The following is an 11,853-nucleotide window of genomic DNA, read 5'->3' as shown; positions in this document are numbered from 1 at the left end:
GCTCTGCTTGTATCTCAGTGCTTCTATAATAATTTCAGGTTTTTGTGGTGAATGCGGCTTCTTTCTGAAGTGTGCGAAACACAACTCCAGTAACTGATTTGAGATCAGTCTTGCAGTGGGATGAAGGGGGGAGTGGAAGCGATAAAAACCTGTTTTTAAAACGAGCAGACGATTACATACTTATAAATCAACAAAGAACGTCTCGTGAGTCCGGATGAATGTTAACGTATATTCTGTTTTATTGCTCGAAACAAGCAAGTATCTTTGACTATGAAGCGTTGGATCAATATGTTTCTGTGTGTATTGCTTTTTAATCAAATGAATGTGACATTCCCAGCTCCTAGTAAAGCGGAGACGGAGAAAGACGACAAATTAGATTCTCTGGAATATGGTGGCGTCAGTGCCGGCGAACTGTTAGCTTACTCGGAAAGGAAAGAACTGTTAAATTATAATTCAAATAAATTCAACTCTTTGACGTCTAGAAACAAACTGGAATGTGACGCCTGCAAATTTTTGACAGACTTCGTGCAAAGTGCTTTTCATCTTCAAAACGCTCAAACCGACATTCAAAAAGCCGCACTTAATTTGTGCATAAAATTGAAAATTGAGGATACTAGAGTTTGTAAAGGAGTTATCCCAGAATTTCAGAACGAAGTCTTGACTGTTTTTGATAAAGTTTTTTTAGACCCAAATCAAATTTGTGGTCTTGTTATTGGGCCATCTTGCGGAAAAGTGCGATCATTATACCCATCTTGGAATGTCACTTTACCCAACGTTGCCAAACCTTATAATTCGCTCAAACGCCAATCTAAAGTTAGTATATGAATTAAGGTTTTCAGTTTTCAAACGGCATTTTTTTAGGAGAGAATCTCACAAAGAGTATAGTTAAATAGTTTACCCCTAGTAATGTATTTACTTATTTCGCCCTTGCTTTGATTTCCATCTATATCTTTAACAATTCTAAGCTTTGTTTTGTCGTAATATGTGGTAAGAATTCATTCACCATGTCCCAATTCAAATTGATTTTTTGTGATTTATTTTGACTGATGATGCACTGTTTTTGTCATGGGAAAGTTTTCTTTCAAACACATATTTTAAATTACGTTTTTATCTTAGCCTGGTCTGCCAACACTGACTATTTTGCATTTGTCCGATGTTCACATTGACCGTCAATATGCAGAAAATACAAGCACAGAATGTGGGGAACCTCTATGTTGCAGAAAATATAATGGTATGTTGGAGAATATTGAAAGGTATTTTGGAAAAGAACTTGGTGTTTTGGAGTATGTTTTACCCAAGAGAGTATGGCTGTAGAGCTGTGAAGTTATCAGAAAAAATTGTTTTTTTAAGATCTTTTATGTGCATTAACACAAAAAACCTTTGAAGAATGGATGGTTTTAGTGTTATTTTTTCTTTAATGACTGCAAAATATCTGCCTTATCCTAGGCTTAGTTGTTTTGAAAATAATAAAATGTCAAATGAACAAAAAATAGCACAGCGCCTCTTTTCCTTTTAAAGCAATCAGCACAGAAAATAGCAATGCCACAAATATGCAAAAATGCCCACAAAATTAGCCTACTTTGGCTTATGTTAGTTTAAATCAAACTGTGCAAGTTGTCTTTCATTCATAGTTAACTTAATGCACATGTTTTGATTTTATTAAAAAAAAATGCAATAACTCAAATCAAAAAAGGAAAGAACCAAAACCAATTTGAATTTGTACAAGGTTGTATAACTAATTTACTGATCATGTCATATTTCTTATTTCAAGGTAAGGGTAAAGCAGGATATTGGGGATCATATAAGTGCGACATTCCTATGCGTACATTTGAAGCTGCACTTAAACGCATCAAGAAATCTCATCCAAAAGTATGTGCAAGCTTATTGTTTTGTTGTTGTTTTTTTAAGAGAAAGTAATGAAAAATTGTTATTTTAGATTGATTTGGTATATTGGACTGGTGACGTCCCTCCACATGACATTTGGAACCAATCACGAACTGATCAGGTTTAATTCATCAACTTTAGCAATGATTTTTTAATGTTCATTGATTATTCAGGGAGTGCTTACAATTTCATCTTTGGAGAAGATCTCATCATTACTAAATTACGGACTGTTTTCAAAAATATTTGACATCTAAATTATATTAGGAATCCTTGCTATCAAATTATTTTGGACATAACTGCCTTAAAATAAATTAGAATTTAAAATAAGTGACTAAGCCAAAAGTTGGTGATGAAATTAACTTTTCTACTTTTTCTTTTCATGCAAAGATCAAGGCTATGGAATCAGCAGTAAAACTTTTCATAAAGTATTTTCCTGACATAAAAGTGTATCCAGCCATGGGTAATCACGAAAGTGCCCCTGTGAACAGGTTAGCATAACATCTAGTTTTTGTCAATTCATTATTAAGGGATTTGCAGCATTCTGTTCTCATGCACTGGTCAACTCATTATTAAGAGATTTGCAGCATTCTGTTCTCATTCACTGCTTGTTTGTAATGCTTAGCTTTCCACCTCCATTTGTCACTGGTAAAAGCTCCAACAAATGGCTTCTGGATAGTTTTGCTGATTTCTGGTCATTTTGGTTGCCTGAACATACAGGACCTACCATTAGAAGGTAACAGTATGAAACAACATTTGATGTATTTTTAGTATGAGAAGATTTAAAATTACCTTGAGACTAACTGAGCTGTTTGTATTTTTTCTGAAGGGGAATACTATACTGCTTTTTCTCTTAGATTTTCTCCTCATTGTGTTAAGAAGCAGTTTTTTTTTGTTTGTTGGATACAAAACTATTTTAAAAATTTTATGTTGACAATGACAAGTAGTTTCTATTTCTTCAAGTGTGTGATATCATACAATTTTGCACCTAAAAAAAAGAATTAATTAAACAGGCCATTACTTATTCTTTAAGAGGGGGATACTACACTGTTCTACACTCAAAAGGATTTCGAATCATCTCATTGAATGACAATTATTGTAATAATCAAAATTGGTAAGTATCTAGTAATTGATAATGTTCTTTATTTCTAAGAGATTGCTACATTTCACCGCTTGCCTAACACCACTAAGTCCACTTTTAATGTTTTTTTTACCTTTATTCCACTTTCTCAGACAACTTGTCTACCACCACTAAGTCCACTTTTGATGCCTTCTTACCTCTATTCCACTTTCTCAGACAACCTGCCTACATAGGCAATTTTATGCCTGCCTCACTCTGTCTCTCTATCTTTCATTCCTTACTAATTTTTTGTGTACTGATTTCTGACAGTTTTTGTATTTCTTGATCTTAAACTTTCGTAGGTTTTACCAATTTTACATAAATGATCTCTTCATGTTTTAAATTTTAGGTGGTTACTAATAAACAGTACAGACCCAGCTGGACAACTTCAATGGTTAATAAAGGTGTTACAAGCTGCTGAAGACAACCATGAGAAGGTATTGAATAATACTGAAAGTGAAGTAGGTTTCATGGATATAGTATAAGGAGGGAGGGGGTGGGAGAGTGATGATACATGTAGTGTTTACTATGCTGGTAAACTGTGTTTAGTATGTTTCAATGGTTCATACACGTTGCATTTACCATCACCCACCTTTAATGCTTTCCCAAAAACTATGCTTAAAATGACGTAAATGACGATGGGATTTTACTGTCAAAGAAATGGCGTTAAATGACTTTACATAAAAACATACTTCTACAACAAAGGAATGATTTTAATAAACTTCTTTTCTTTAAAACACCAACCTGAGTTTGAATTTAAAAAGTTTACTTCTATTTGGCAATGGTTGCATGTCATGTTTAGCATTTCTTTTGTGGAAAGCATGGACCGGTTGCTCGAAGCCTCGATAGCGTTATCCGTTGGATAGCAAAATCTTCAAACTTGTAAAAAAGATGTTTATATTTTTCTTACGACAAAGAAATTTTGTAATCTTCGAAACATTATTTTATTTCAGTGATTTTTCAGTTCGAATCTTATACTTTTTGCTTTTTAAAAGATTTTTTAAAAATATAAAAAACTATCTGTCTAATGGATCACGCTATCCGCGCTTCGTGCAACCGCCCCCAGGAGTTCATGTTTTGATAAATCAACAGGGAACCAATGCACCGGAATTATGCTTAAATTATTAAAATCTATTTTGGCAACTCTTTTCTGCTTCTTGGCGTATAGAACTTTGAAAGATCTTGAAAATTTCACATACATCTACTGTAAAAAGCTGTTATTATCGCTTCTTCTGTTCGGTTTTTGCTTTTGGTTTAATTTCATAACTTTTTTCAAGGTACACATCATCAGCCATATTCCCATTGGAACATCGTCATGTTTAAAATACTGGAGCTGGAATTATTATAGAATAATTAATCGTTACGAAAACATCATTACGGGGCAATTTCTTGGTCATACCCATCAGGATCATTTTGAGATATTTTATGATCTCCAGAATAAAAGTCGAGCGATCAAGTATGTAAATCTCCATGGTTATACTATTTTAGTTGAATCCTGGTAGAAAATGGTGTTACCTTCCAAAGTTTTCCTGTAGTCATTAGGATGCGCACGTGGCTGTTACATGTTTTTTGATGAAATGTCGTATGAGAATATGCAAATTTCTCTAAGGTGGAAATCTCTCTTTAGTGGCGATCTCTCTTTGGTGGAAATCTCTCTTTAGGTGGAAATCTCTCTTTAGTGGCGATCTCTCTTTAGGTGGAAATCTCTCTTTAGGTGAAAATCTATCTTAAGTGGAAATCCCTCTAAGGTTGAAATCTCTGTAAAGTGGAAATCACTCTGACTTAGACAGCTCATTCAAATCGACGTCTATTATTCGGGGAATCTAGAGATTTCTTTGTTTCTGTAAACTTATATCAAATCAGTTCATTGCCGTGTTAACTACATCTTTTACTCTTTAGTGTTGCATACATCGGGCCCAGTTTAACCACATATCCAAATCTGAATCCAGGATACCGTCTTTATACTGTGGATGGTAATCATGCGCAATCAACATATGTAAGTAGCTAATATTTCCAATATTTAAGTTCTCTTATTATGTTCGTCGACCGACACGTAAAACCACTATGACGACATATGTTCTTAAAAATCGTGCAGGCCATTTTGGATCATTCCACTTATTATCTGGATTTGGTCAGTACAACCAAAGAAAACCTGGTTTGGAAATTCGAATACAGCGCTAAGGTGATTTCGTTCACAATAATTTGCTGTAATCATTCAAATGTCAACATTTAATTTTCTATCACTGAACGTGTAATTGTTTCTCCAGGAAGCTTATGAGATGGCTTCGCTAGAGCCAGCTGCATGGGATGATTTTGTCACTCGTTTGGGAAAGAATTACACTCTGTTTCAGACATACTTCAAGTTAGTATTAATAATGTAAATTATTTTGTGTTTGTTCAAAACGAGAACGTATTTAAATAGCGATGATATCAAACGAGAGCAAATTTTCTTACAGATACAAATATAAGTGTTCCCCTTATCGCGAGAAGTGCACATCGAGAGCTTGTATTGTTGGTGAGTTATGTGGCCTGCGATCAGGTAGATCACATGACGATCATTACTTTTGTCGGAATGTTACCAAGCTCGAATACAACTTATAGTAGAATTCAAGTAAAAAGACTTTTTTATTGATATCCGAGAAATCATAAAAATTCATTTTATATTTTAATGCTGAGTTTTCAGGGAGGTGGCTAAAAGGATTTAAATGAGAACGTGTTTTTATGTCACATCCTTACTATGACCTGTAACATTTTGTAAAGTACAAGCGAACGTGTATGTGTAAATTGGTATTTTTTATTGTCATTCGTGTGAAAAATCAAATGCAAAATTTAAATAAAATCAACATAATAACGAAGGTGTTATTGGAAGTGATGGATGACAAACCCTTAAAGTATTATAAACCAATTGTGTCGGCGATTCTCTTCGATTGGGTATAAAAATTTACACGAGGCATTCCTGTGACGCGTGATAAATTTCATCGGTCATTCTTGCTACACGTGAATACTCACGTGGATTTCCACCACATGTGAAGATTGTATTCATCCAGTGCATCGTAGAATAATTGCCACCATAGAATGTTCATGTGATCTCGACTGAATGAAATAAGAGTAATGACGTCATTTGTTATGACCGAGGACCATCGCGGAGTGAGCCTACAGTACACTACTAAATTAGTCCATGCTATTCGATGGACTCGTGTTAACACATTTAATAGACTCTGATTTATCTCTAATCAAACTCGTTCAAAACATCAACTTCAGCTATAACTAAGAGCCTTTCTTGCCATATTCAGTCAAACGTAAACACAACTCGTGCTGCATTAGTTAAAGTTTCAATCGAGTACTTAGTTATGTTTCAAAAGTAGTTACATATGTTTCGAAAAAATATTTCATATCTGTTTAATTTAGACACGTACTTTGTCGCTGGACCAGGAAACTCAAAAGCCTCTTTCTTAGTGGGTGGTTTCTTCATATCCCAAGGTTTAGGGGTTACACCGTAGCCAGCGAAATGATAAGCTGAAATGTATATGTTGTGCATGATAATTTCAAAGTTAGTGCGCATGCGGGCTAACTTGTTACGCAAACTTCTTATTTCTTAAATCTTTTCCCAAAAATCGAACATGTTTGATGTATTATATATATAATGAAGGTAAACTAACTGTTTCTTGAAAATCATTGAATCTATATTTTAGGCTATTGAGAAATAAGCATTGATTGATTCATTTACAGAAGATTGCCCAAGGTACACTCTGTTTTATCTATTATGTACCCACCTTTCATTGGATAATAAAGTTTTCTGCGTACGTTGTACGAATATGGCAAAGGGTTCCAACGTCCTTCACAAATAAAAGTTATCATTGTTAAGCAAGTAATCGCAAAGATGAGAAAATTCGTTTTTCATGTACCGGCAAATGCAAAGAAGTACCACATGACGACTTGATCGCTGATGCATCCTATAACTGACGTCAGTTCCTATTAACAAAGAAGATTGAGAAACAGTCAGCTGCGCATGTTTTGGAAATAGCTATCCGTTCATAATTGTTTGAAATGATTTGGACTTCTTTTACTTGTTGGAGAACAAATACCTCCCACTTTGCCATCAATCCAGCTCGTGTTTCCATAGATGGCCTAAAAAAACACGAATTGAAAGGAGGATGTTGCAAGAGCTACATGGTTCTTGTTAAATTTTATGTCTTTAACCCAATGCATCGTCATTCCTTTATGTTTTCAATGGAAAAGGGTTAGGAAGTCTTAACGTATCGCCAGCATATTTCCCAGCCCCAATATTGTTTCTCAAAAGTTTACTTCTTCTACAGATAGTCCATGCACAAGGTGAATATGAAAAACAAGGAGAAACATTTTACTAAAGTGGTACCTTAGCACAGCTAAGCCAGCATTGAAACATGGATCGACAACTCCCTGAAACAGAACGTCACAAAGAAACATTCACTAAAAATAGCCTTTTTAAGGTGATTTCAGAGCGGACTTGTTGGGTAACTATAAAAATTCAACAATTCAAGGCATAGCTACAGTTCTCATGAGTTGCGAGTTAAGCACGGTGTCATAATAATAATTCATTTCCAGCTACCTATTTTTTGTTTATTTTTTCAAGGTCTAATTGTGCATCGAGATATGAGTAGTATTTAAGACGTAAATAATAAGCCGTTGCGGTTTTTAACTCGATATTTAAAATAACTTTAAAAAAGTGTTGCTCTCCCGCCCGAGGGTGACGTCATTTCTACTCCTTTACCTAAAATTCTTACGGGTTTCACAGTTGCCGTTGCAGTGGACGTTGTACACAAAGAGAAGGCTGCCAAAAATGCATCGTGCTTTCTATTAAAGTTTTTAAACTGTTTTTTCAACTACTCTACCATTCAATTATTCTGCTGCATTTTTACAAAGTATACCGGTATAGACTTGCGTACATAGTAGGCATTTATTAAACAACCATTCTTATATTAGTTTTCTCTTACCGGCCGTGAACAGTAAACGGCTGAAAGATCCCCAGGCATATCAAATATCTAAAGAACAGCAGATATCATATATGATATTTTTAAAAGTTCTGATATCCTGCATGTAGAAGCTAATAGTTTACAAGAAACTTTTTACCAAGTCTCTGACGAAGTAGGTAGTCGAGAAAAAAACGTTTCATTTAATTCTTGATTAATTAATAATCTTACTTCATCCATATTGGTCAGTTGCATAAAGTCGATATCCACGTAGGCGATCTGATAGGTTGAAAAACGAGAGAGAAAATATAAACTGATGCTATGGATTTAAAAAAAACTTTTTCATTTAGACAGTTTAAAGGCCTGTTCACACGATCCGATTTGTCGAATACTAAAAAACGGATCGTGTGAACACAGCTATAAAGTGAGCCTACGACAGTCGGATCTGTCAGTCAGAAAAATCAGATGGAATTAAAACTTGCTCTGTTTTCATCTGGCAAGATGAAAGGAAGGCGACTAGCCCCAGACTTCTCGCTCTCCATACTTCCCAAATTTGATTTGGTGCAAAAAATTAGATTTGAAAAATAATTGGAAACAAGAGCAAATATACGCAAAATATATTGAAAAATGTACTGAATGATACAAATGGCTGCTTCCATGACTATAAATATCTAAATGAATACAAATATGAACAAAATTATCGGAATTTTTTTATGTTCCTTTTTGATTGTAGTGTGAAGATCATGTTTGAGAAACACGTTAATGTACCTTATCAAACTGAAGTAAAGACCAAGCTTGAAATCTCGTGTGAGTACCCGGAATACCTACGTAGACAATAAAAAAGCACTAAATATTAGAAATCTTTTCGTAATTGTTCGTAATTATAAAGATGGAAACATGGAAATGTCATACAATTCCTTTGTAGCTATACAATGTACGTAAAAGCTGTTTTCAAAACTATAGCTGACACATTAATATGTACAAATTTATTATAAGATGAAATACAAATGCCACAATCTTTCTATTAACGGTCAATTTCATTCATACGTATATGTTTACCCGAATCCGTTGGTTTCAAGCCAAGTTTTCTTTCCATCCAGTTACAATCCAAGGATTCTACTTCAAATATTTCATAGCCAACCTGATAAAATACCGTTTTTTTGTCAGGCTAAGTAATAAATTTGGAGTGAAAAACGTCGTCAGCAAGTAGAAAAAATTCCATCGCGTATAAGAAACAGATCACTTTCGAACAGTGAAAATGTTCAGATTTGACATGTAATTTTGTTGGATTGTAAGTGGTATGATAATGTGTGTGGGGGTGGGTTGGGGGTGTGAGTGAGCATCAAATGTGCAACACAAAGTTTATCAGTTCATTAAACAACGCTTTTTCCAACGAATCTATCCAAGTCCAGCTTGTAATTCCCTTTCTGTCTTACATATTAAGTTGAGCATACAAAGTAGGTTGATAGCTCATGCAATCAAGTTAAGCACTTGCTATGTTTTATATGTCAGAAGCAAATTCGAAAATGCAAACCATGAAGCATTCCAGCAAAAAGTTATACTAACAAACGCTGCAATACATGTCTATCGCAAAGAAAGATATGCAACCTTTTTTAACACTTGTCTTGTGACATTGCTCAATTCTGACGTCACCAGAGCACCGATTTTTCTAGAAATTAAAAACAGGATGAAATTTAGTTTCCAAGAAAAACAATCAAATGCACTACTTTAAACATATTCTCCGAAGTGTTAAAATGAAATTTGAAAATAATTATTCATACGTGTAGCAAGAGATCTTTTTGATGGAATGAGCAACAGTAATAGCTCCTGGAAGAACGTTGTCAGAGGACTAAATGCACGAAAAAATGTCTTTATAAATATCCTTACTCATGACAATTCTTACAAAATCTTCATACCAGAGAAACAAGCCAAATAAAGTGCTTCTTTGAAATTTTCTTTTCCTGTTGCAAAAATATTATTCAAAAAGTTGCAAGATTGGTCTTTTGAATAATGACTAATGCAAAATGAGCTATTGCACTGCATGTGTCCATGCAACCTGCGCTTTATGTTGTGGTATTGTCATGACAAAAATTTGTAAGTAATTCAAGGAATTGTTTTTTTAGATTCAGCAGCTGAACTAGGGCAAGACAAAATACATTACAATATATGTATATTACAATAATTAGAATACTTTACAAATAACCTATTGACAAAATTTTGCCTGATAAATTTCTCAAAAAGAGCTTGTTGATTTTGGGTTTTACATTTGAAATCAGTCCTGTGATGTATTCTGACTTACTCAGAATTCAGCATTACTTTCATATGTTACCATCTGCTACATTGGGTATCCATTTCAAGGTTCCCTAGCAATCTTAAAGTCATTTACCTTACATATTTTCTGCATAAATCGCTTTTGAAGTTGATGATTGTTCCACACAAGCTAAAAGTTAAAAAATTGATGAGCTTATAAATTACCTATTTCAATAATTTTATCAAAAGCTTATCTAAATATAGAATTATTTCCCTTATTTAGGTTCTTGTGTCCAGCGATTATTATCACAAACCTCTGCTTCCTGCCGAAATATATCTTGAGTCCGATGTAAATCTTTGTTCACCATGTCAACTATTATTTTGAAATATGTGACAGTAAATGAAAAGTAGTTTGGCATTAAAGTTCTACAAATGAGTAAAACCACAGGTAGAGTGAAAAGAAGTTTTATGAAAGGATGTTTCCAGACATTCGCCACTGTCCACTGCAAGCACCTACAACAAAAAGATTCATTTTACTTCCAAGTTATTCACAAGCTTGTTAAAAGAAATGGACACATGTGTGATGCTTCAGTGCTTTGCTAAATGACTTATAATGAAGTTTGTTCCTCAAAAAATTTCACCCAAATTTTGAACAGATAGTGAACTAAAAAGAGTGACTGTCAAAAAAAAATTCAAAAGAATATATTTGGAGAAACTTCAGCCTTTGAACATCTGAATATGTCAATCCTGTTATGTCAAGTTTCCTCAAGGAAATCATGTAAACGGAAGCAAAATACACTATGGCATATAGACCATAGGGCAATTGCACGTGGGAATTAAACTGTAGTTTACCAAAACTCTTTTGAAGGTCTCTTTTAAATACGATGTAGCCCGAGAAACATAAATGATTTTTTTTGGCATTGCATCACTGTTGTGCGTTCACTGTGTTGATAAAAAATCGCACCTTTGTCGCTTGTTTAAAATCGTCGTCGTAGTTGAAACTTCAGCTGGAGTTAAGAAGTCCATTACTTTTGCAAAGTTGTTACGGTTCACTTTTTTGGTTTCATTTCAATTGTGCTTTAAAATTTGACGACGATTTCCTTAGTTCTCCATTGCGACGTCCATGCCAAATATCCTCATTCTGCCAATCATAACAATTCAACCCTCCCTTCACAATAATTGAATAAATACATTTACGGGGGAGGTAAAAAGGTGAACATTTTGAGCTTTTACCAGTCAAACAAAGGAAAAAATGCGGGAATATGTTACGAGAACATGAAAAATCATACTATTGTATGTAGCAAAACAAAAAGTTGTTGAAAAATGTCAAGAATATCGGCATACATTGCTTTGCACGCAAGGTAATGCTTATGTTTAGTTCGAGCCAACAGCCCAAACTCACGTGAAACGCTTCAGTCTTGCTTCAGCTTGCTTTTGTATTCTTGTTTGCATGAAAATGTTTAAAAATTTCATGCTCAGGTCAAGACAATTACAACACGTGTATTCATTGCAGGAGTGTTTCATCTATTCCACCGTACGTGCGTCGTCATAAATTAATGAAATGTTTTGTCGGGTTGTTGTCATGTTTTTGTTCGCCTTGCTGTTGTTCCGAGTTGCCAAGCCAAACTATTTTCATATGGACTATCCTATGCA

At 34.4% G+C, this 11,853-nt stretch overlaps 2 protein-coding genes and 1 long non-coding RNA gene across 3 annotated transcripts; 1 reads left to right on the top strand and 2 right to left on the bottom strand.

Moving 5' to 3' along the window:
* Positions 1–162: 162 nt before the first annotated feature.
* LOC124441481 (sphingomyelin phosphodiesterase-like) lies at positions 163–5,856 on the top strand. Its single transcript, XM_046991965.1, has 13 exons — positions 163–813; positions 1,117–1,231; positions 1,772–1,869; positions 1,937–2,005; positions 2,272–2,372; positions 2,507–2,617; positions 2,915–2,995; positions 3,351–3,438; positions 4,279–4,457; positions 4,901–4,997; positions 5,097–5,183; positions 5,269–5,363; positions 5,458–5,856. The coding sequence occupies exons 1-13, from the start codon at positions 271–273 to the stop codon at positions 5,600–5,602; spliced, it is 1,809 nt and encodes a 602-aa protein (XP_046847921.1). The 5' UTR covers positions 163–270; the 3' UTR covers positions 5,603–5,856.
* On the bottom strand, positions 4,102–4,907 carry LOC124441492. The gene is made up of 2 exons (XR_006946975.1): positions 4,517–4,907; positions 4,102–4,334 (listed from the first exon to the last, which is right to left on the bottom strand). It is a non-coding gene; the product is annotated as an uncharacterized LOC124441492 (long non-coding RNA).
* Positions 5,608–11,412, bottom strand: LOC124441486 (glycogenin-1-like). The gene is made up of 16 exons (XM_046991972.1): positions 11,165–11,412; positions 10,515–10,713; positions 10,337–10,390; positions 9,867–9,911; positions 9,732–9,799; positions 9,559–9,619; positions 9,010–9,091; positions 8,719–8,774; positions 8,182–8,229; positions 7,975–8,022; positions 7,377–7,420; positions 7,087–7,129; positions 6,907–6,973; positions 6,775–6,837; positions 6,418–6,517; positions 5,608–6,094 (listed from the first exon to the last, which is right to left on the bottom strand). The coding sequence occupies exons 1-16, from the start codon at positions 11,224–11,226 to the stop codon at positions 6,007–6,009; spliced, it is 1,128 nt and encodes a 375-aa protein (XP_046847928.1). The 5' UTR covers positions 11,227–11,412; the 3' UTR covers positions 5,608–6,006.
* Positions 11,413–11,853: the final 441 nt, after the last annotated feature.

Source organism: Xenia sp. Carnegie-2017, unplaced genomic scaffold, assembly GCF_021976095.1.
Source record: "Xenia sp. Carnegie-2017 unplaced genomic scaffold, XeniaSp_v1 HiC_scaffold_20, whole genome shotgun sequence".
Lineage (NCBI taxonomy): Eukaryota > Metazoa > Cnidaria > Anthozoa > Malacalcyonacea > Xeniidae > Xenia > Xenia sp. Carnegie-2017.
This window is presented reverse-complemented; position numbering and strand designations above follow the sequence as displayed.